The sequence below is a fragment of the Alosa sapidissima genome, chromosome 11, assembly GCF_018492685.1.
Source record: "Alosa sapidissima isolate fAloSap1 chromosome 11, fAloSap1.pri, whole genome shotgun sequence".
NCBI classification, from domain to species: Eukaryota; Metazoa; Chordata; class Actinopteri; order Clupeiformes; family Clupeidae; genus Alosa; species Alosa sapidissima.
In genome coordinates this window covers 10,771,849-10,797,670 of record NC_055967.1, presented here as the reverse complement: position 1 = coordinate 10,797,670, position 25,822 = coordinate 10,771,849, and the positions used below count along the sequence as shown (strand labels likewise).

General features: G+C 44.6%; 1 protein-coding gene across 2 annotated transcripts; it reads left to right on the top strand.

Annotated features, from left to right (window-relative positions):
• Positions 1-5,119: 5,119 nt before the first annotated feature.
• On the top strand, positions 5,120-23,868 carry mpped2 (metallophosphoesterase domain containing 2b). Of its 2 annotated transcripts, none has more exons than XM_042110715.1 (7): positions 5,120-5,296; positions 6,624-6,853; positions 8,996-9,177; positions 11,081-11,306; positions 20,652-20,767; positions 21,400-21,513; positions 22,736-23,868. In XM_042110715.1, the coding sequence occupies exons 2-7, from the start codon at positions 6,726-6,728 to the stop codon at positions 22,852-22,854; spliced, it is 885 nt and encodes a 294-aa protein (XP_041966649.1). In that variant the 5' UTR covers positions 5,120-5,296; positions 6,624-6,725; the 3' UTR covers positions 22,855-23,868. The 2 variants fall into 2 exon arrangements, with proteins under 2 accessions (XP_041966649.1, XP_041966648.1); XM_042110714.1 differs by having other exon boundaries at positions 5,121-5,383.
• Positions 23,869-25,822: the final 1,954 nt, after the last annotated feature.

Below are 25,822 nucleotides of genomic sequence, written 5' to 3'. Positions count from 1 at the left end.
AAGCCAAACCCAGCACAGAGGCCTGGATGTGTTCTGACTGTGAAAAAGGAGAGGGACTGGTTGTAGCGACACTGGCCATACGGTGACCGCACAGCTAGCTCACACCTACACCTGAACTCTGGAGCAGACAGAAATACATATACTACCCCCCCCCCCCCCCTCCACGCACACACACACGGACACATGCACATACACACACACACACAGAGCTCAGCATCCACATGGCAGGACTCTAGCTAGCTGCCAAAAGCCCAGTGGCTGAAGCTGATCGAGTGGTTGCCCTCTCGGTGGTGAGCTAATTAAGGCTAGCCAGAGCAGCAGGAGTGCTGGCCTCCCGATCAGAAAAGGCCACTGCGTCCACAGTGGACACAACCACCCACAGTTCCTCACCCCCTCACCAGTGTAATTAACCTTTATTGTTGGACTGCCATACTTTCACTTCACCAATGTGGCCTGCTGATTTTTATATATATATATATATATATATATATATATATATATATATATCAGACGGACATTGTTTGACACCTCTATCATTTACTTATTTGTGTAAAAAATCAATGGGGTAAAGATCTCAATTTATTTCCCTACTTAGTACCATTACAGTAAGATGGTCTTTGTTGCAGGCAATAGTAGACGGCAGAGCATGATTTTGGGTATGGTGAAGCAATGAGGGCAAGGCCTGCCACCAGAGACCTATGTGCATAACTCTTCAGATCCCACACTGCTCAGTATTCCCTTCTGCCTGAGTATATAATTACTCTAGCAAAAGTAGGTGAACAGCACATTGCTGTTTAAGCCATAACAGTGCTGTGGCTCGCTCAAGTTGTTTCTGTGTGTGGCGTTTCAGATTATTTACATGGGTGTTTTTTTGTTTTGTTTTTGCTGTTGTTAATATGGCAAAGGTATACATACAGGGTTAGGGGGGTTCCAAATTATTCTGTTATTTGTATTCATGTATTCTTCCACCATTGATGATTCAGGCAAATGTTCAGCACAGAAGACTTGGGCAGGAGGGCTGTCTTTACCAATGAAGATACCACACTGCCAAATGGAAAAAATAACGTGGCTAAGACTGTATTATTAGGATGCACTAAATAATGAATGTTTTACGATGGAGATTATTGATGATAATGCATTTGTCATTCCAAATGATTAGTATATGCATGCATCTTTTTCAGTAACCCTTCCCCCGCATCTGCATGACAATGTCTTTTTCCTCTGCAAGTTTAGACAATTATTTTACCTGTATAATCATAACCCAGTTAGCTGAGAGAGAGAGGTCTGGTCAGAGGCTATTGGCACCATCTCACAGCTATTGCAGGATAAGATCATTTGTCCTGAGGACAAAGAGGAAGACATACTGCTCTCAGGTCAAAATAGATGAGACAACGTAACATCAAAGAAGAATTGTTGTATTATGATCTTTGTATGAAAAGATTCCTCGGCTGTACGCATCACAGATCTTCATCCAACTGAAGCCATGCATCTCTGTGCCTTTTTTTTTTGCTGAATTTGAAACTTTGAACTCAATGCAGTGGGTTACCTGAGGCGTGAATCTTACATCCAACTACTCGCCACTGTTATTGTTTGAACTGAGCATATACAAAGCCTTCCTCCACACCTCCACACCATCAATATTTATAAGTCCATTCTGAAAGACAGTGAAGGAGGAAAGAGACCATAAAATCATATCTGTTGCCCCGTGGCAGCCATAAATTTACTTCCCTGAGTCTCCATCTGCAGAACACTGGAACACACTCTCCATCTATGTCTTCCTGTCGTGCCATCCTGGATGTACATAGCACCTCTAACCTCACTCTTCCGATAAACCCCCTCTGACAACATCAATGATTAATGACAGTAGAAATAATTGAATCTGGATTGAAAGAGACAAGGGGCAAGAGATGACAGACACCTGGGAGGTTGAGGCCTAAATAACATCTTTACCGAGAGATGTGACATGCCCCCTCTCCCTCCCCTCTTCTCTTCCTTCACTGCAATCGCTCTTCAGAGGCTGTCTGTTGGGGGGAAAAGTCTGTAATTCACCGCATCAGGACAAGGTGATGGCAAGGCCAGGGAGTCACGGATCAATACTTCATTTGCCGAGTGAGATTTCACTCCCTCCACTGTATCTGCCTCAGCGCATGTTCCAAACAGGAGGAGAATGGAGTTGAGTTTTTTCAGTGAGAGAGGGGGGGGGGGGGGGGTTAAAAAAGAGAAAATCAGCAGAAGGTTTCTCATTTTCCAGAAACTCTGCAACATTAAAGATGTCAAAACCTGTTTAAGAATCAACGCACACCCGCTCCAGGTCATGGCCTGTATATGTTAATGTTCATGTTTTGCATTCAGAGTCTTTGTCTGTACTGTCTCTCTTACAACTCTGAGAGCAGCTATGTCGGGGTGGGGGGGGGGGGGGGGGTTGGCTCTAGCAGTTACAGAGAATAATGCCAATACGATTACATTATAAGTTAAAGAACTGCTCCACCTGAAGTCTTTATAAGTGTGTGTGTTTCATGTGTGTGTATGTGTCTGTGTGTCTGTGTTTATGTTTATGTGACATTGGTGTTGGTGTTGCTCTATCCTTGTATTCACAATGGCGGTGCTCAATTAGTGTGCCTTGCTAATTCAGTTAGTTTGGTATTTATTACAAAGACAAGCTTGATTTATTGTAAAGCGACCTAATCGAAATCTTCCTGTGCAATTATTGGTCATACAGGATGTTACTATGCCATAGAATGATTTATCTAATGTCAAAAGGCCATTTAGTTACAAAATGGTCATGTCAGTACAAACAGACTATATCTTGGCAAAAACAATTGTTTCTGAAAAGTAGGTTACATCTGTTAGTGATGGCATTGGAATTCTCTTAGACCTCCTGTAATAATTGAAGGGGTCAAAGGTGACAAACACTTCTTTTGAAGAGGGGCAAAAGGTTAAATCCATGCAGCGGAGGTCAAGGGAATCGGTGTTCTTCATCATAGCCGGGACATATTTCAAATGACTGGATTAACACAGAAATACATGACCTCAGACCGCCGACCTCAAACAGGAGTCAAATTAACTCTGCCTAGCAAGAAATGATATGTAATGTAATATAGTACAGAGCATAATAACAAAGTAGTGACACAAAGTCTGCTCAAACTGTCAGTGCACCACACACATTTTGATACATACTAAATATGACTCATGAGAGACTTAAATCTCATTTTATGGCAATAAAGTGAAGTCTGCTGTGCTAAAAGTACACGTACTGGACTAGACAAATGCTTAGCAGCATGCTACAGAGGAGGACAGCAGGAGAGGCTCAAAGCTTCATCTGGCAGGCCAGACAATGAGTTTGCTTAAGAATAGCTTGGATTCAGGGGGTGGTGGGTAGCTGGGGGAGTTAGAGTGGTGGGAGGGCCTGTCTCCCCTTCAACTAATTACCCCGGCGGCTGTGCCCAGTCAATACTCTCCTGAGGGAGGGCCCAGGCCAGGCTGTTGCGATTGTTCTGTCCCAACAGGGGTTGCCCACGACCCAGTGGTCTGATGCTGCCGCTGAGGCTGGTCCCCCCAGCATTCTGTCAAGTAAGCACACATTGATTCTTCTCCCCTGAAATATGGATCTCTTCCCTTAATCATTATCTTAGAGGTCAACTGACGGTCGTTTATTCTGTTGGGGGAGACTGTACCAAAGTTGTGAAATGTCTTCACAAGAACTGCCCTTTTTTTTTATAAAAGTGTTGTGATGGTACCCTGGACATATGGCGGAGAGAATTGTGTTCAATGAGAATAATGATACAATAGTGGGTTAAAGTGTCTTCCTCTGCCCGCTAAAGTAATTGGCAACCAAGGAAATCCTTGTGCCTCAACTTAAGCATTTTAATAAAGAGAGTGCATAGGGGTCTTTTGAAGTCACAGAGGCACTGCTTATTGTTCCAATCTGAATGTCTTTGTGCATGCACTCTTTCAGGCACAGATGAAAGCCTTGGTGGTGGCATGTCTTCCTGCAGCCTTCCGTGGAGGAGCTCAAAGCATGGACAGACGGCATGGAACACTGAACAGTCTGGTTGCCATGGAAGTGAAGCCCTCAGTCATCCTGTCCTCCCCCCTCCTCCATCTCCTTGTGTTCTGACATGAATCACATACCTGAATACTTCATGTAGCACAGAAAGAAAAAAACAAAAAAGCCAGACAAACTCATAATGACACAGCTCTTTTTTCACATCTAAATAAATGGAAAATCAATAGATCCAATGCCTATATTCAGTTAATTCATAAGAAAATATGGATATGGATGGCAGTATCACTGTAGTCGGTGACTGCAGGAGTAAGACACTGTATAGATGCTTACATGGTTCAAAGCAATTAGACCGATTGATTTCTTTATAAGGAGCTGGTTAGTAAAAGTGAGCTCAATGAAGGAAAATTCACAGGAGTAACAATGCCGTTAAGACTAGGCAATCTGCTTCATGGCATCACCATGCTTTGAGGTCACAGGCAGCGGTCACACATCAGACACACAAGTAAATATGCAATCCAGTAAAACAACTACACTTCCAAATTGCAAAACAGCTTGGGTAGCTGTCAATACCAGGAGTGAAATGAAAGATTGAGATTTAAATCAATATGTTGATTCAAAAGGCACATATCAGAGAAAGACATAAGCCTATAATGTAATAGCCTATCAATGCGACGCTAAAAACACAGAAAGAAGCTAAAAACGTATGCATACAAGCTTACACACAGGCTATATGATAAAGAAAAGTAACCATACAGCCATATAATAACAGGCCAACCGGCTAGTACTGTATTGAAAAACATAATTTTCATACATAAAACGGGGATGCGTACACTGTAATCTGCGATAGGGTATGCTTTTAAAAGAATCCTGAAAGTATTTGATCAACAGGATATTTGAATCACTGTGATCATATGACTACAATGTTGCATTATTGTTCTCATCTCAAAGTAATTGTTTATTCTAACATTGCAACAATGTAGCATTGCAATTGTAACAATAGAACAATGTATTGTAACATCGTAGTAGAAATTGTTTCTAATGTATTCTATTTTGAAATGTAATAGTGAGCCGCTGCTACTGTAGGCTACCATGCTCCCTGACCCCAGTGGCCGTTTGCGCTCATTACAGCTGCTCTCTCGGGCGTCCCCTCCTCCCACACCGAAGCTGCTCTCTCCCCATGTCTTTCTATCTCTCCCTCCCACTTCGTCTGTCGCATTTCAGTGAAAGCCAGAGGAGAGACCCTCGGGGTCGAAGGTTCTGCCCTGCCCGCCACGACCTTAGCCTGTCAAGGTATCGAAATTCCACCTATTTCCCGCGGAATATCATACCAGATCACGCAGAAAGGTCTCCACGACACATTTCGGACCACGGAAGAAGGTATTCAGCAGCCGTTTCAAGAAGGAAATCGCGCGTACATAACGAGGCACAAAGCGGTTGGGTTTGAGGTTTGTCATGTATCTAGAGGGGAGAAAGAGAAAGACTAGGATATCTCTCGGTCGTGTAGCCTTTGTGAAATGCAATATTATATCATATCATAATTGCTACATAAGCTATTACATACGATTACAGCCATGGAGCCTAAGTAGTTTCATGTTTTGCCATTCAGTTGTTTCTTGCGATTCGCGGAACGTTACAATGCAATTGGAGAAGTGGGAATACGTTTGTCTGTAATGCATGGTGTCAAAGGTTCACCTTGGTGTATAGTAGTCTATCCTTGAAAGTATAAAATAAGTTGACGTTTTAGATCAGAAACTTATTCATGTCTATTCAAGTAAAGGAAACCTGGTTGTCGATTTCATTGATAAATGACAACTCCACGGCGAGTTAGTTAGGCTGTATAGTGTAGTCTTCCAGTGTCAGCCAACTACGTTAGGACCCCGTCGTCAAGTCTCATGTTTGAGCAATATTTTCTTTAAGACTGTAACTGCAGCCAGGTGCTTAGAGCAAAGTTCAGTCATGAGTGGCAAGAGATAACGCGAAACTATATTTGGAAAGTGCTGTTTAACGTTACTTGAGTCACTGGCTATTATAGTAGTATAGTAGTATTTATTTGAGTCCGATGTAGGTTTAATGCCAAACACACTTAAGCTATAGGCTATTTCCAATAGAAATATTGAGCAATGTCAAACTTACGCTCTCGGTTTTTTATTTTTATTTTATATGTTTAAAATTGCTCACAGTAGCCTAGAACAAATGGTGGATGTTCTAAAGCTAATCAATGAAGTCATGCGCGGGCAAGGTCAAGTTCAGCGCCCTGAATGAGCCAGACAGCTACTGTCAGTGTACAATAGCTGGTTCTGAGTATTAAATACTAGCATATTGTTCATTCTTTTTGTTAACTTGTTATTTGTTAATGAATTGTATTAGTTAATACAATATTGTTATAGGCGAGGTTTCACTGTTTCTCGGCCTGCTGACTAATGAGATGATGTGATTCTCCTCATGATGAGATGACTGAAATCTTGAAAATGTGTTGTAACTGTAAGAAAAAGTGACTTGGCCTTTGCACCTTCTCACTGCAACACAGATTTATGTTCTTAGTGGACATTGATTTCTGCATTGCAATTCATTTGTCGAAAAAGTGTTGACATGAATGTATTTGGGCTTGCTTGTTCAGATGTGTCAGTAGCCTACCGATGTGCCATTCTTCTGGAGGATGTTTCTGTGTGAGTTGGAACCTGGACCTTTCTGACCTGCTCATGTCCCCTTCAGCCAAGCCATGGCACACAGGATCTCGTCTCAGAGCAAGGCCAGCATCTCAGTGGATGAGTACAGCACTAATCCCACACAAGCCTTCACCCACTACAACATCAACCAGAGCCGCTTCCAGCCACCACATGTGCATATGTGAGTATGCTCTTTCTCTCTCTCTCTCTCTCTGAGTGTGTGTGTGGATGTGTGTGATTTTATATTTACTATCCCCTCATGTGACTCATTTCTTTTATTGAAAGAGTGCCCAACACATGCAGATAATTGGTTAAATTGAGGTATTGATTAATTGTTTGACTGTTTTATTCTCTGATTGATTGTTGTATTGACCAGTTTTGACACCTGGCCTGTTTCTTGCAACATCTTTAGCCATCACACTCCTACTCTCAGGGGGATATAACGTATTTAGGACATACAAACCTGATATATGTTAAATACTTCAATCACAGGCCATTGAAAAGCTTTAGACTGTATAATGATCAGATTTAAGAAATTTGTCATACATTATAACTGGCAATTTATTGCAATATTTGCAGCTATGGTTCTTGGCCACTTCCCTATCTCATACTTTTCTTGTATTTACATGTCAGTGTTTCCAACATAATTTAATTTTATTTGTGGTTGTAGGTTTGCAGAATTAACTTGAATCTGAATACAACAGTTTTTAATGATGCTAACCAGATTTAAGTACAATTTAGTACAACCTGGAAAATCATTGTGTGGTGGTCAATGTTGATATTGTGGTGGGCCGCCACCTATAAGTCAATGTATGGGAAACACTAAATGTCTTTCTGGAACATGATTTAACCTTCTGATTCAATTCATAGTCATGGCCCAGTGATCTGCTGTTAAAAAACCCTGAAGTAGAATAACCTCTATGAAACTTGCTATATACAGACTTAAGTGACAGCTAACATCTACTCAAGGTCCTCCTGATTCAAAGGTCCTGCTCCTCATTCCTCTGATTTTTTTTCAACTCACCATTGTGTGCATTGAGTGTAGTTCTACCTCAACAAAATAGCAAAGCCAAACAAATGTCTAAGTCTTTCAAATGGTTTGCGTTATTAAAAAAAAAGAAAAGAAAATAACTCCATAGTTTGTCTGACAGCACGTGACACACTGCTATAGTATGTGGCCCTCGCTCGGACTTGACAAAAGCTCTACATCTCTGGCGTAATGCTGTATGACTTCAGTGAGCTACAAGGACATCTGCCCTGTATTATATCTCAAATGCCATTTAAGGCTGAATTGCCATTTTCCTGACAGGTACAGGGCCAGACCTCTGTCTGCTCTAGTATTTATTAACTTAAGGGGTCAGAGGTGACTGCAGTTGATTAGCCTCTCAACAGTGTCTCTTTGACCTGTGGGGTCGCCGCTCAATTGTGAGGAACTGGGCTATTGAATGGTAATGATTGAGATGTAATGAGTGCCTATGCGAGGTGATTAGCTTGGTCGCCTGCTTGGTGGAGGCAGGTGTCACTCTAGATCCTATTTTTATACATTTAAGTAATTTAAGTATGAAAACCAAGATGTCCAGTGCTGCATTTCAGTGTGGTACAAACTAAATATAAGCATACTTTTATTGTGTATGGGTGTCCAGCCAGGAGAGTCAGTAATGTGATTGTGGTACATTTCATTTATTTGTCTAAAAACATTTCTAGAAATGTGAAAACATATCACATTCAACCATTTCTGTGAATTCTGTCTTGGAACATTGGAAGAGTATGTCATACATAAATCTGTGATTCGTTCAATCAGTGATTTGAGTCTTCAGTTAGTCCCTTTGCTCTGGGCAGCTGGTCAGTCCTGTCTCTTTTGGGAATACTGTATTGTTGAGGTAATGAAGGTTATCTTGAGGTTTGGTCCTCATAATGCCAGTTTGGGCACCTCAGTAGAATCACTGTAATTTGTTGCTGGGGTAACCAAGGGTCTTTCTATGGCAGCAAACAGCTTGGCCAAAGGAAACTGGAATGGGCCATGCTATTCATAGATTTCAGATTCACACTGCTCTTACTTTGAAATGAATGGGTGTCCACAGTTGGCCAGCAGGTGTAAAATTCTAATTGTTCCGACATCATTAATCTATAGCGCTTGAGAGGGCAATGTATCCTGCTGACCTGAATTTGCCAGACGAGACATGTACCACATGGGTCTAGAGTTGATTAAGCTGGAACTTCCTGTGTTGGTTTGGCCTAGGTAGAAACAGCAGAAATACTGGCAGAAATCATTTTAGCACTATTCAGTAAAATTGTTGGTCTTTGCTTGTTTGGTTTACTCCAGGGTGGAGCCTATCCCCTACGATGCCCCCAAGCCTGCAGGTCACACTCGTTTCGTTTGCATCTCGGACACACACTCAAGGACAGATGGCATCCAGATGCCGTACGGTGACGTCCTGCTCCACACGGGTGACTTCACAGAGCTGGGCCTGCCATCCGAGGTGAAGAAGTTTAATGACTGGCTAGGTAAGGACTTACATCTTCTCTGCTTCATGCACACCTTATAGCCATCGATCCGCAGGGTACTGAATGCCTTTATCTGATCATTTTTCTAATGCATATAATCTTGCATTCTACTGTTAGAATGTGTGGTGGGATCCACACCTTCTATGAAGGACTCATCACTGCTTAGTTTCAACTGTACATTAGCGTTCCAAGGTTGAAACAAGAGATTTCTTATCCCCCTTTGTTGTAAGAAATGTCCTCTCCTCTACCCCTTGACATCTGATATTAAATACTCCACACACCTGTACATGCAGCACCTTACAACAAACCTGTATTACCAGTGTAATGTTTGAGGTACTATCTTAAAAAGTTCCTCTTATTGTCTTTCAGGGTGGGGCAGGATGCTCAATAATCATAATCATAATCAATTCAATTCAATATTGAGATTACATTAACATTCAATTACTCAATGATTTTGGGAACATTTTCCCTTTTCTAAAGATAAAACAATTTAACAGTAGGTTAAATTATAATTAAGTTGAAAAACAAATAAAACATGCAAAAACAGTTCATGTATTTAGCCACTGTAAAGGAAAGGGGAGTGCTGGATTTATAACTCAAGACAAAATGAGAGCATTGTTGCAAAATGTAATATAACAAAAGAATCATTATATTACGATTATATTGTTTTCATAATCATTGAAAGTCATAATTGTCAATTAATCCAGTAATTTGATTAATTGCACAACCCACTTCAGAGTTAGTGTAAGAATGTTGACCTCCAAAAGAGGATGAAGGCACCTGATTGGTTTATGAAAGGTCTCGTGTAACACAAGCAGATCTTGTAAATGTTTGTCTCTTGATTACAGACCGCAGTCCAAGCAGTTCTCCTCAATCCTGCCTCTTTTAACCTGTTTAACCACAAGTTAAGTGTTTGAAAATGAGAAGTATTTCACCTTCAGGCTTGTCTTTGTAGACAGGATTGGAGGAGGTCATACTACAGTGTAGATGTGAACAACATTCCAAATGTACTGAAATAATCCCCAGCTCTCCTGAGCTTCAAAAACCAATAATTTGCTTTCCCCTCTCCCCTTTTCTTATCTCACAGAAAGCCTCCATAGTTTCTGCACCACTGTGTAAAGCCAGGGTCCTATTCGAATCCTTATCATACCTAGGTTATGGGACTCAGACTTGCCACTGCAGTCTTCTACCACTGCAATGTAGTCCTCACTATTAATTAAAAGGGATTTTCTAGCCACAGACCTGGCTTTTAACTACTCAGGTATATTAACACAGGGCACTGGCCTGTGACCGTGATCTGATAGGGGCGCTCTTGGCCGTGTTGGGACTGAATGGGCAGGGTGAGCGTATGAGAGGATGTCCATGATTAATGACCAGCGGTTAATCCTTCACCAGACTCCTTCCCTGGCTCACGGTTCACTTGGGAAATAGATAGTGAAATATGCAAGCGTAATTACATGTCTCCAACTGGCTTTGTAGCTTTTGTTCCACAGTTCCTCCAGATATTTGATTTTTAGACATGTCTGTGCTGTTAGGGGCAGCTGTGGCCTACTGGTTAGCGCTTCGGACTTTAACCGGAAGGTTGCCGGTTCGAACCCTGACCAGTAGGCACGGCTGAAGTGCCCTTGAGCAAGGCACCTAACCCCTCACTGCTCCCTGAGCACCGCTGTTGTTGCAGGCAGCTCACTGGGGCGGGATTAGTGTGTGCTTCAACTCACTGTGTGTTCACTGTGTGCTGAGTGTGTTTCACCAATTGGGATAAATGCTGAGACTAAATTTCCCTCACGGGATCAAAAGAGTATATATACTATGCTATACTATACTATACTATACTATACTATACTATACTAACATTCAAGTTTCCAAATATGAATGATACCTTTTATTTTACCCTCACCTACAGGTACTCTACCTCACGAGACCAAGGTTGTCATCGCTGGGAACCATGAGCTGACCTTTGATAAGGACTTCATGTCAGAGCTGGTCAAGCAGGATTACTACCGCTTTCCCTCCATCTCCAAGTTGAGACTTGAGGACTTTGACAATGTGCAGTCTTTTCTCACAAACTGTATTTATCTCCAAGACTCAGAAACCACAGTCAAGGGATTCAGGATATACGGTGCACCCTGGTAAGCAACTCAAGCATTGTTATTCTAATGTAGTAAACACATGTTACAACATGTGCAGTCATCCACTGCATTAGTTGTTTTCCAGTGGTGTGAAATACTATATGGTGATGTCCTATATTGTCGATTTGCAGATGGATTCCCATTATCTCTTACAAAATTCAAGTTGTTATTTTGTATGCATTGCATAAAACTTTCAGATATACGAAAAACAAAGTGAAACCATCTACATTTCATTCAAGATGGCTGTTGTTCTTGTTGTAAAAGACTTGAAGGTTAGAAGGTTCATTTCTCCTGTGTAATGCTTTTTTTTATAGAGGAACATGGAGGCTCTCACGGTTTTGTAGCTGAACGGCTGTGGTGGGCAGGAGATAAGCGTTCCTCAAAAGCAAATAAGCTTCAGCTGGGGACAGAAAGGCTCTGTCAGGCTATTCCACTGTCAAGTGCAATTGACTTTTCATTTTTGAGCTTTCCGTCCACATATTTATTTTCCCTGCTCCCTCTCCACTTTGGATCAGAGAGATTTTTAGCCTGAGGGTCGGCGAACTTCCAGCCAAAGCTAAGCTATGTGGGCTATGTGAGGCTAGTCCAACTCTATATCCTTCCACAAGACTTAAAGGTAATACAACGGTTGACCCATCCTGTGAAGTTTTTCCCCTGCTTGGTAGCTTGTAAATTGTTTCATGTTTGAGAGGGACCTATTTAAGTCTGTAATAAGCTGTGTGGTGGGCAGCCTGGGGGGGGGTTCTGGTCAGACTGAACTGACCTCATTCCTCTTTTTTATGCTGAGTCGTGCGTCCACAGCATATGTCTGGGCCACCGCTACAGTAACTGTTGACAGTCCAAGCTGATTTATGGCCTGGGCCGATTCTCGGTGGAAGATGAGCCAGCGCTAAGCTGCCTGCACCACCGCTGCCGTGTCCACCCGACACACACACAACCGCTCAGCCCGGTGTGTGTTCTTCATGTGAGGACGCCCACGTACAGTACACCTTCAAATGAGAGTGTTTGTGTGTTGAGTCTATTTAAGGATTTGCATTTACCTCTTACGACGAGCACTGACTTAGTCAACCGCTCGTGCCACAGCTTGGCATGTGTCCTTTGAGTGTGGGAGTTCACAACATAAAATGGAGGTTTCATTTGAGAGATTATTATGGCCTGGACTAGCACGAATGCAGTCAGAGCAGCCGTGCTCTGAGCCCTCACCCTCAAAGACATGTCCGTGTCTCTACACGTCAGGACCTGGTGTTTCAAGGCAAGTGCTCCTGGCCAGACTTGTCTGTCAGGGTGTACACAGCCACATCCCTCAATTACACCAAAGCCTGCAATCATTCAGGAGCAGCTTATACCCTCACATACAGCACACTTTTCGGAAGGACATACCTCCCCCACCCCTCACCCCATGCTCTGGTCCCTATTAGTCCATCTCTCTTGCACTGCACACACATTCTCACACAAGCGCAGAAGAGGAGGACAGGCAGAGGGTCTTCCTCTGGGGAGGCATCTGGCAGGAGTTTGAGTTACAATGCAAGTGTAAGTGTAGATGGATGTCTCGCAGAAAGTCATTTAGGAGAGTGAGGGGACTGACGTAAGGCTGAATTAGTATGGAAGCCCTGCCGTCATCAGAGAACAGTCTGCAGGTAGATGGACAAGATAATTCTTTGTGCAAATATGCCATTCACTGAGCTGGCAAGTGTGTGTGTATGTGTGTGTGTATCTGTCTGTTCTGCAAGAGGCACCTGGAGGTCTTTAAGTTGAAACAGTATATCTCTTCCTTCAAAGGTGTATTGCTGTTCAGTTCATCTTTTTTTAATCTGGGAAACATTTCCAAGTTCTGTAGCAAAAGCCTCGGAGAAAAGCCCACTTTTCATCTCCATCCTCAGCCGTTGAGCGGGGAAGATTATCTTGGTTGGGAGTCAAAGCCGTGCTGGGCGGAAAAGGCATTGAAGAGAGAGGGAGGATGATGGTGGGAGGTCTGCTGCGGGCGGCTCTGAGCTTCTGGGCTGGCCGCGGCTTTTCTTTTCCCAGCCTCTGTGGCAGGATGTGGCCTTTGTGTCGGACACATCCTGGCCCCTTTGTTGCGAGCGAGGGATCAAAATGAGGGGGCCTGACCCCGACAAGCCCCTCTGAGGGCAGGCTCACAGCGGGCCGCCGTGACCCCTGCCACCCTGGGCCCCCGGTCAGTACAGAGGTCACAGCCCGGGCCCCCACGGCAGACATGCCCCAGTGAAAGTCCCAAGCTGCAGACAGGCAGACAGACAGCCTGTGGTTCAAGACAAGTCATGTTCATGTCCAGATTACACCAGTATCATATGCAGTGTCCGTGAGAGAGCACGTCTGTTTTCTGCCTTGACTTGATTATCTCTAATGCCAACAGACAACCTTGACCTTGGATCTTGTATTTGAGAGTTAGTGGTAGTCGTGTAAAGTACTCTTCAGAGTTACTGCAGATATCTCCTAATCCCTCGGACTGTCTGGCAGACACTCTCTCATCCCACACTCCCTATGATATGTGTGTCATGGAGCCGTCGAACGGTGGCGATTGGTTTGATGAAGGCCTTGGAAGGCTGGGCTGAGCGGGGGAATCAAAGACTTCCCCTAATCCTCTTACGCCCCTGAGGCAGACTTCAGTCATGTGACCCGACGGGTTCAGTCTGGGTAACTGTCAGGACAAGCACACAGCGGGAGAGGGAGAGAGGACAGGGGACGGAGGGTGTGGCCATAGGGTTGCCTCGGAAACCATACCATGGCGTGGGCTTTCAGACTCACACTTCAAACGCATCAAACGAGAAAAACCAAAAAGCTTTGCACCGCGGCAGTCAGTGTAGGATGTGTGTCCATAGTGGCGTCGGGTTGCGGGGGTGCCGGCACAGGAAAGGCGTGCAGACTCGACCCCTCTCGACCCAAATGCCCACGCCACGCGGGCAGTGCCAGTTATCGACTGTTGAAACTGCCCGTTGTCTCAGGCTCATCTGCATGGTTGATTTCCTGTCGGGTTTTGGTTTGTCAGTCAGATGGATGGGAACTGGAACGGAGCCAGGGGTGGAGAGGTTAGGCTGTGCAGTCTGGTGCATGTCTCTGTGTGTGTGTGTGTGTGTGTGTGTGTGTGTGTGTGTGTGTGTGTGTGTGTGTGAGTGAGAGAGAGAGAGAGAGAGGGAAGGAAGGAGGGGGAGAGAGAGAGAGGGAGAGGGGGGGAGTGTGAGAGAGAGTGTCAGCTGAGAACTGAAGTTGAGAGCTCAAAAGTGTATCTCACTGCTCAGCTCTTGAGTGCCAGTATTTGTGAAAGACAAGACAAGCGCATGTGATTGTGACCAATTGCTCTAACACCATTGTGGCCAACTGAAGCAAACTACACTATGGAGTTTGATAAGGCCCAGGTGAAATGTGAAGGTGAAAATGTGAATTCTTTAAACTCTCTCACACAGTGTTCTCTTTGTGCTTCCTCGAGCCCTCAGAAAACTCAGGAACTAGCCAAATAGAATATTCAGTTTAATGTTTTTATTTTATTTTCGTCTTCCATTTTTAATAATCTGTGACGATAAATAAAGTCTGTTTTTGAAAGATGTCCTAGTTCCTATCCTTACATACCGTTCCACAACTGCACATTGTCTGCTTGGCGCATGCCGCCCCTCCCCCTGCCTCGGTGCCTTACCTGCCCGCGGCTTCAATTGTGAAGTGACCTCTCACCTTAAGGTGTTGTCATTTCTCAGCATTAATTGGGAAGTCATGCACACTCCAGTCTACTGTACTCCCACACGGTGCTGTCATCACTGGCAGTGGCGATGGCAGCAACTGTTCCTAGACCAGGATGAGCCCACTGGGTGGGCGACCACAAGAGGGGGGCCAAGCCAGTGCACAGAACAGCCTGGGGGCACGGGGGTGGGGTACGTGTGGGGAAGGCAGAAGGGCAGTTTGATTTGGCTAGATTTGAGTGAGTATCTCGCACGAAGAGCACTTGAGTTCCTCTTCCACTTGCTTATGCTGAGAGAGGGAGAGATAGACAGAAAGAAAGAGAGAGAGAAAGAGAGAGGGAGGAAGAGAGAGAAAGAGGAAGAGGTTCCCTGCGGCTGTACATGAGTTAGGAGGTGACCCACCACTGCCTCTGCAGAGAGGACCTTCAAACAGGAAGCGAAGCTTAAACAAATGTTTTCCCATCTCTCCACGGCCCCTGCTGGTTCCCTCTATTTGCATACACCGGGGGGTTGGGAGGTGAACTTACCACTGCTGCTGTGAGCTGTTCGTACCAGCTCTCCTCTTACTTTGTGTATGTGTGTGTGTGTTTGTTTGTGTGTGTGACTGTGTGTGCATCTGTCTTATGTGTGTGTGTGTGTGTGTGTGTGTGTCTGTCTGTCTGTGTGTGTCTGTCTGTCTGTGTGTGTGTTTGTTTGTTTCCCACTGCCATTAGCAGCCTTATAGCATAATGACATAAAATAAGTGCTTTATAATGAGCATCGGCCCAGCAACAACGACTCTAATGACCTATGAAGGAGCCAGTCACATGCCCTTTCGTAAACAAGTCGGCTGATTGATTTCACTGAGGGGGTTCCCAGTTAATGTGTGAGTGGGAGAGAAAGAGTGTGTGTGTGTGTGTGTGGGGAGGGGGGGTGGAGTGGATAATGTCATGCCCATGATGGAGAAACCAGAGAGGCTGAGTCCAGAAGGATGTAGCTGATTCTAGGCTATTAGAGCTAGGCAGCTAAGGGGATGGATGCTCCTGGACAGCTCAGGCTCCCCTTGCTAAGCATATGTGACTGGGGAAGCGAGTGTGTTTCACAGGCGCGTGTGGTGTGGTGCTGTCCACAGTCCCAGAGGCACACTGGAAGTGCTTGTATTGTCACTGTGCGTCTCGCGTCCTGTTCTGCCTCCCCCAGCACTCCTGTGCAGAACCTCTGTCCACTCGCCTGCCCCCATGTCCGTTTCTCTCTCACCTCCCCTGCTCCAAAGCCCTCTCTCTCATACACACACTACTCACACACTCCACTCACACGTTCTTAGACACACACAGTCTCTCTTTCTCTCACACACACACATGCATACCATGCACAAAACACACACACACACACATATGCACTAACACACTTTCTCTTCCATTCTCTCTCTCTCATACATACACTTTCTTTCTCTTCTTCCCTCTCTCTCTCTCTCTCTCTCTCTCTCTCTCTCTCTGGCTGGCCCCTGTGTGTCAGGGCAGGATTAATATTTGAATGTTCCTCCGTGGCTGGGCGAGGACGGGAGGGAGGTGCAGGCCCCAGCATTTGCACCACGGGGGCTGCTTCATAAATAACCCTAAGGGGACAGGCAGACAGGCAGGTCCCTCAGAGCTGCAACAGCTGGCTGCCCAATCCACCACGGCCACTGCCTGCCCCTGTGCAGGGGTTGACACAGACATAACACATGCAAAGGGACATGCAAAGGGAGCTCCACAGCTGTGACTCTGGTGGTTGAGAAGATGGAGAGGATGGCACACTGGCATCATATATCATATGGGGGTGCGTTTGTTTGAAAGCTGAGGTCTTGGTATTTGTCCATTTGCTGGTTTCAAGCTAGATGGAACCCACTCCCATCTCACATGCTGCTTTCGTCAGAAGATTTTGGTACTTCGACTGTGTGTAACCGTGTCCAATGGGTGTGTGTATGTGTGTGTGTGTGTGTGTGTGTGTCTGAGCATCTGTGCACTGTTCAGCCAAGTGACAGACAGGTGACACTTCAGAGGACGCCCCCCTCTCTCATATTCTATAGCTGCCGTCTGGCTTCTGTGGGGTCGTCTGGTGGTGGGATGATAGATTGATAGATAGATAGACAGATAGATAGATAGATAGATACTTTATTGATCCCCAAGGGGAAATTCAAGGTCTCAGTAGCATACAGACATCACACACACATTCACTAACAGCAGAAAAAAGTAATTAAAAGTATATAATATAAAAAACACAACTAAGCAATGAGGACAGTAGAAGATAAAGAATATACTAAATATACTAAAATACAAATTCTACTTAATAACACTTAATCTAAATCAATTCTAAAAACAGTATCCACAAAAAACAAAAAATTGAAGATTGAGATGGTGGGGTGGGGTGGGGTGGGGCGCGGGCGAGAAACAGACAGAGAGAGAGCAGGAGCGGAGGAGGCTGCCCCCGGCCCACGTGCCGCGCCAGACCGCGTGCCTCTGAGCCTAACGGCCGGTGAAGGATTGGCCCCCTGAGAAAGAGCCGGCGCGCCAGCCTCTAAAGGAGCCACTCAGCTTTTTTTACCCGGCCATCAATCACCGGGCCAGCAGCCTGTCCGCCAAGCCCACTCAAAGCCCCAGAGCTAGCCAGCCAGGGCACCCTCTCTCTCTCTTTTTCTCTCTCTCTCTGTCTGTCTGTCTGTTTCTGTCCTCAGCCCCATGGTCCTTATCACCCCTCACAGGAACCCTAACAGCCATGGCTCCTGATGGATCAACAAACACAGGATGGCTTTTACAGGGGATACAATGATAGTGGGCAGATATATCATCTCCGGATATTCCCCCGAGCTGATAGGATCTGTTAGAGTTTTTTTTTTGTCCTGTCACTCCATTTGTTTTTTAATTGTGGTCATTTGATCCCCATGTTTCTGTTGGTATTCATAGTAAACACATTAACCATTGTGCATAAGCAGGAAGGTATTTTAGAGTGCATCCTCATGACAAGCCAGTGGACGGTTGCATTTCACTTAAATTCCCCTTGGACAGGTTGTATCATTCTGCTGGTAGTCACCTCGCTTCTTATGCTGTCATGTTGGGCAGCCGTGGCCCACTGGTTAGCACTCTGGACTTGTAACCAGAGGGTTGCCGGTTCGAGCCCCGACCAGTGGTGCCCTTGAGTGGTGCCCTTGAGCAAGGCACCTAAACCCTTACTGCTCCCCGAGCGCCCCTGTTGATGCAGGCAGCTCACTGCGCCGGGATTATTGTGTGCTGTGTTTCACTAATTCACGGATTGGGTTAAATGCAGAGACCAAATTTCCCTCACAGGATCAAAAGAGTATATATACTTACTTATGTTGCTCTTGGAATGAAAATAAAAGATCAAATGACTTTCCTCAGACTTCAGATACTTCTTGCTATTCAGAAAGACTCAGTGAGCAACTGAAGATGAATTTAAGTCTTGAACATGCCAACCCAACGCTTGGACCAGGTCATGAATTTAACAACACAACTCAAGTTGAGCAAAGAACAAACCCCCTGTATGTTCCTAAATCTCCTGTCCCTTCGGCGCTGACATGCATCCCAAGTTCTCATTGTGGCTTAAAAGATCATTTTAGAGTATGCCTGTTTCAGACTCTTTTCTCGTCAGTCTTTTGTGTGTTTGTGGATGCCACCTGGAAGAGCTGGATGTTTAGTGTCCCAGTTTCCCCCGTCTTCATCTGTTCATGGCACCATGCCCAAACCTTTTGCTATGGCCCCATTGTGTGTGTTCTAGATGTCACCGAGCAAATTATGTAAAAAGGATTTTTACAAGGAAGCAGAGAGTTAAGCTGTCACTCAGACGCCTTTTTCGACTGGCATGAGAAGCACCTCATTGGTTTGTGGTCTGTTTTTATTTTCCTCAGAATGTTTTGTGTAAAGCATCCTTGTCCCTAGATTGTTTGCTCTCTCTCTCTTTCTCCCTCTCTCTCTCTCCCCCCCTTCACCCTCTCTCACCCCCCCACCTCTCCCCCCCTCTGTATCTTGTTGAGTGAGAGGCTGATGGGAGCCCTGAGGTCTGAGAGGGGCTGCTGAGGAAGGCACATCCCCCAGCCCAGCCACCACTTACAGCCCATCTCTTATCTGTGTCCATGTTCATATCGCCTCGTGCACCTGGCTTTTATGTAAAGCTTACCAATGGGCTCACATCTGATCTGACAAAGAAAGTTGGTACAGCAACAAATTATGTCCAGTGTGATGTTGGTCACTTCGTTAGGTATTGTATGTGATTTTGTGAACTCAGGGATCTCAGACAACAGTGGTTATGCTGTAGAGATTATATTTTCTCTTTGTTTCAACTGTGGAGTGGATCTGAGGTGCGTCCAAATTCAGAAACATAGGCGAATGTTCGTGAACATTTGCAAACAGTTTTTTGTTTGCCTTGGGCTCTCCATAAACATTTGCGAATCCCTCCACAAACATACAGTGAAGCTGGATGAAGGGTTATCGTGGAAATGGAATGTTTACATAAAAATCGTCAAATTTAACAGTTCAGAGAAAACATATTCGCCGCCCATATTGGCTTCTGTGAAGCGGCTGTGCGTCTCGAGCCCTCTCCTCCCTGTTGCAGCTCGAGTGCGCAGCTCGTGAGTGACTGTGATCAACACTGACTGCGTGTGTTTGTCTGTTGTCTTCTCCCAGCCACAACAACGTCTGCAGTAGAGATCCAGACGCATGGCCATGGAGCTTAACACGCGCTCTCTCAGCCTGTGCCTGTCTGCTAGCCTTCTTTATTTGCTCTCATGCAGGCCCAAGCCTTCTACCTTTACCTACCTCCACCACAATCAAATAAATGTGTATTACACACATCAGAATTTGAAATGTACTTGGGCTAATTATGCTCTTGTATTGTCTTGTGTATATGTGTACATTTCAAGCTCCACACAAGCACAAGTACGCTCACAGACCTCTTCCCTCAGTGTAAGCTGTCCACTGTGCACAAGGCTCTCGTCCCCCCACGTGCGCTGTAAATACATCAGCGAGTGCCCGGGCATAATTTCGGCCAGCTGCTGGCGAGCGCCCGTATCCCAGAGGGAGGAGTAAAACTCTGATTAACATGCCTGCGCTCATTGCCACCGACAGGCGTGATCAGTCTCCCCACTCCTCCCTCTCCTCTGGCTATGCCCTGCCAAAGATGCCCAAAGCCAGTATCTGAAATGTAATACTCTGGCAGCGGTCAAATGTCCAGTGGCCTGTTTGCTACCGGCTCTAACCCCACTCACATTCTTCCATTTGTAATCAGTGTGTGGAGCAAGTAGCCTCAGTGATGTGAAGTTACAGGACTGCACCGTTGGCTGTTGTGTGAGTTAGAGTGTGCCTAACTCACACAACACAACAATGAGTAGCCTCAGTGATGTGAAGTTACAGGACTGCACTGTTGGCTGTTGTGTGAGTCAGGGTGTGCCTGGCTGGAAGAGAAGCAGAGGTGGACATCCTAGCTTCAGAAAGTTCCAAAAATGTGTCCTTCCCAACCACTCCCTAAACCATCGGATCCTAATTAGTTAAACAACTCGATTATGTACTGTATTTCCTCATATTAGGTCTGTATTACGTGCATAGCCTCTCTGAAGCCAGGATATCCACCCGTGATGAGATGGGAGGTTGTTTTTGTTTTCATGAGTTTTTATCTGTGTTTCCCGCAGGACTCCCTGGTTTAACAACTGGGGCTTTAACCTGTCGCGCGGCCAGGCTCTACTGGACAAGTGGAACCAGATCCCCGAGGGCATCGACATCCTCATGACTCACGGGCCCCCCCTTGGTAAGCTACCTCCCCCACCCCCACCCACCCCCGATGACTCACACAGCCGTCTGCGCACCGAGCCGGTCTGCATCACTTTTCATGACAGAAAAAAAGAAAACTCACAGTCAATTCTGTACTCTGCAGACAAATCCACAGAGGGTTTTTTCAGACAGCCACTCTGTCTGCTGCTAATGCAGGATTATCCATTTGCAAATGCATTAGATTCGAATGGAAACCCTGTAAGAATCTGAACACATTATTCGCAATGTTTTGTGAGATGCTTTGTTTATGCAGTGACTCAAACGCAAATACTGTATAGCCTAAATTTGGTTAGTAAATCAAGCCTTGATAATGCGAGGCTTTAAAACCCCGTATATATTACTCAAATGTTTTGCACCAATTTTTTAAAGAAAGTGCTGCATGTTTCGGTCTATATAACTATTTAACCAAATCCTGCCAAAATATTAGCTAGCTATCCTCAAATATCGCCTTTTCAAATTGTAATCACATCTCCTGTTTCCTCTCACCACCCAGGCTATTTGCAGAAGTCACTGGCATCTGGTTCAGCAGTCATTAAACAGCTCCCCAGTATTCATATGTGGCTTGAACACAGTCTATAGATATATTTTTTGCCATGTTTATGTTCTCAGGTTTCCGGGACTGGGTCCCCAGGGATCTACAGAGGGTAGGCTGTGTAGAACTCCTGAACACGGTACAGAGGAGAGTTCGTCCCAAGCTACATGCGTTTGGCCACATACACGAGGGTGAGCAACTGATCAAATCACACCACTATCATATCTGATACTAGTGATACCTGAGATACCTCCGTCATTCTGTCTCTGTCTCACTGTTTTTCTGACTTTGTCCTTACCAAAAATAAGTTTATGGAAGTATACTTGGCTTATACTTGTACTTATCTCGTCGGTGATTGGCTGGAACAGTTAATGTTTTTATGGTCAAGGCTGGACCAGGGGGGTATTCCAAGTACGTAGTTTACTGACAAACCTGGGTAAGTTAACTCGGAGTAAATGGTAAACCTCCTACAGTAATAGAAGAGCTGCATGGCTTCATTCTCCAAACAAAACAATGCTGTAGGGCTCTGCCGTAGAGGTTTACCACTTACTCTGAGCTAACTTACCCAGGTTTGTCACTAAACTACGTACTTGGAATACCCCCCAGGTGTTGTTTTTGTTGCCGTTTTTGGAGCCTGGGATGTCCACAGAGACCACATTTTTTTTACAGTGTATTCAGGGCACAGGCAGCTAGCGGATGGTGAGGTGATGTTTGCTGTATGTGGCAAAAAATGTTTTAGCTTAGAAACATGGGGGCAGCCGTGGCCTACTGGTTAGCGCTTCAGACTCGTAACCGGAGGGTTGCCGGTTCTAACCCCGACCAGTAGGCACGGCTGAAGTGCCCTTGAGCAAGACACCTAACCCCTCACTGCTCCCTAAGCGCCGCTGTTGTTTCAGGAAGCTCACTGCGCCAGGATTACTGTGTGTTCACTGTGTGCTGAGTGTGTTTCACTAATTCACGAATTGGGATAAATGCAGAGACCAAATTTCCCTCACGGGATCAAAAGAGTATATATACTTATACTTATACTAACATTTATATATACTTATACTTATACTAACTTACAATAACACCTTTAAACTTGTGCAAACAGAGCACCTTTAAACTTGTAGTTTGCTGAGGATATGTTTTAAGTATACTAACATGAACCAAAAAGTGGGCTAGAAGTGTATATTGGCAGTATGTGGCAGTGGCTCCGGAGGTAGAGAGGTTGTTCATGAAAAAAATGGGCCAATTTAGTCCTAAGACATATTAACATAGTACACCACAAGTACATTTATACTAGTAAACTTACTACATAAAGTAAACTTGGGAATTACACTTCAAGTTTACTTAATAAGATGAACTTTTAGTATATTTTTTTTGGTAAGGGTAATTTTTAACTCCATCTCTGTTTCGCTCTTTCCCTCTCAGGATATGGTATCATGACAGATGGCTACACAACATTCATCAACTCCTCCACCTGCACAGCCAGCTACCAGCCGACCAACCCCCCAATCGTCTTCGACTTAGCCAACCCTCAGAGCTCCTGAGAGAGCACTGCCAGCTTAGTACCTGACTTTACCATATTGTTGGTCTACTTCTCACACAAGGAACACGTAGGAGGAGCAAAAGGACTGACTGCATCTTGAACAGGTCTGAGACCTGTTGCCAGTCACCCATTGGAGCTCCTTTCGAGAATGAACTCTTGGACTCAGCCATATTGATACCATGTTGTATGAACCTCCGTTTAGACAACTTTTGGGACTACCAGTGGCATTTGCTTGTGTACCAGAACACATAAGCTTCTAATTTGAAAGACTCGTCTGAAAAGTGCATTTAATGGTACTGCAATTTGTCAGCAATACTGTATTTGACCTACGTTTCTAATTTAAGAGTGGCTCTGTTGATGTATATTTGCTTATTTATTTAAGGCCTTTGCATTAACGAGGTGCGATTTTAGTGTGGACTCCCCTTGTGCAAACTCCACCATTCCGGCTTTTGCTCGCCATCACCATAAAACTCACCATGCACAGGTCATTTGTTACGATTTAGCAGGTATATGTGCTCGAGAACAGCTTCAATCTGGTTACCCCCTCTGTAAAATGAAACTGAAATTAAATTTCAAATGGATGGTGACTTGGCAGTTTAGAATTGTATTGACTGTAAATGTTAAGGATGAGTGTCTGTATGTGTGTGTGTTGTACATTACATATATAGTATGAACTCAACAATTTCATTTGATCGTTTTTTTCTTTTCTTTTTATTATTTAATGGAATCCAGGACATTTGATACAATGTGAAGATGAAACAAAAGCTTGTAAACTTTCTGTAACCAAACCACCACTGTTGGTGAGCTTCGCTGTCCTTTGTGGTGTATTGTTTTCTTTGCACTGTGTTGAAATGCAATCTTGCTCGCACAAAAAAAAAATATATACAGTCTATATTGCTGGTGAGTCACTTCAGTTGCTGTAAATGCTTTGTACCCTATGTTTATGACATTTTTTATTCATCATGGTATCTAGCTGACTTTATATGCAAATAAAATTGCAAAATTTTTACCTCAATCCAGTTTTACCCTCATGAACACAGATATAAGCAGTTAGTGACCAAACTGTGTCAAGTGTAATTGTTGGCCTTACTCACATTGCACTAGCACTGCCCTGTGCTCTACACCTGATTGATCAAGTCTTAATTATCCTGCTACTGTCAACACTCTGAGCAAGCAGACTCTGTTGACAAGCATGACTGTGGTCTTGCGTTGCCCCTGACAGCTGCTATTGATTGTGGATATTTGTCATGGCAGCCTTGGCCCGATCCCTGATGGATGTCAGGGGCGTCTTGGCGGAGGGCTCCCCCTATCCCTGACCCCCTCTGTCTGGGGTGACAGCAGAGCGGTGGCTGCCGAGGCTCAATCACTGCCAGGGCAGCGGCCTCTGTCTGAGCTTCTCACTGCCAGGGCAGCGCTGTCAGCAGAACCATTTCTTCTCGGCTGCAGCGCAACCAAATGACCAAACATGAAGGCTGTGATAGTGTCACAAATATGTTACATTCAACCCTGCCAAGAACTGGCAGTGTATCAGAAAGGCAGGACCCAGAAGTCAGATGTATGAAGCTTATCAGACAATGTGAAAAGCATCATATTTTATTTGCCCTCCTTATCCCTGTCCTCTTTTTCGTTGGTTCTAGGTAATTGTGCAGCAGGAATATTACTGAAAGCTGTTTCTGCCGCAACTTTGTTATCTTTTTATGATGTCCCCTCACATCTCTCGCTTGACACTTTGGACTCTGTGACTCAAAGATCTGATTCCATGTCACATTGAGCCATTCCTGTACTCCTTCAAGTGGCAAATGGGCAGTCATAAATGGCCACAGCAATGAATAGGAATGACCGGAGAATTTGTCTGCATTTGTTGGCAGAGAACCCATCCTGAGTGTGGAGGGGGGTGGGTCTGGGACACCAGATACCACTGCTGAGCCTTCTGGAGTTGTCTTGGGCCTAATTCAGTGAAACACAGATGAAGGAAGGTACTCGCTTGATAACCCCAGTGAAATGCTATTGAAGGCTGTTCTGTTGGTGATGTTTTTTGCCAAAAAATGATGACTTGTTGGTGATTTTGTCTTTGATGGTAAATAGGCTTGGTTGTAGATTGGCCACTGTGTGAAATACACTACCTGTAGCACTGGGAATTTAACACCTCACCTGTGTATATTTGAAATTACAAAAGCAGTCTGCACTTCCCATGTTACAACTGGTTACAAATATGTAGTTCCACAGCATTGCAGCATCGCTTTCATGCTTCCACACACTCCTCTTGCTGTTCTCTTCATAGAATCATGTAATCCTCAGCATGACTGTAATGGAATGAGGCCTCGTGTATCTAACACATTTAACGCAAATGTAATGTTTTGTCTTTGACAAACATGATAAACAATAATGGATGTCAGTAAATATGGACACTGTTCATATGAGATTGTTTTTCATGGTGAAACAGTTTTTAATGTTTTCAAGACACTGTATTTGTGTATCCACATCCCTGTCTGAATAACTACTATAGCCTTTTGTCCTCTGCCTTTATGCCACAATACAATCACCACAGAAGACTCCAGGCTACTTATTTTCACTAGGAGCTGAGGGCATGTTTCTCTCTCTCTCTGTCTGTCTCTCTCTCAGTCTGTTTTGTATTCCCCATGTATGTTGTTTGACTGCCCTACTCATTTGTCCCTGACACTCTGTTCTCAGGGCCCCAAGCTGACGCCTGTCATCACTGAGTGTACCACACACACACACACACACACACACACACACACACACACACACAGGGGAAATTTCTATATTAGTGTGCTGTGTGGTATGCAACACAAGGGATGCTTTACTGGTGTCCTTGGCGATTCTTAGAGGGTTTTGCTCTACTGTAACGCAAATTATGACATCACGAAAATTTACCTAACAAAAATATTTTAGGTAAATCTGCAGTGAGCAAAAATCTACTTGAAATAAGCAGCTCTGCTACTCCAGCT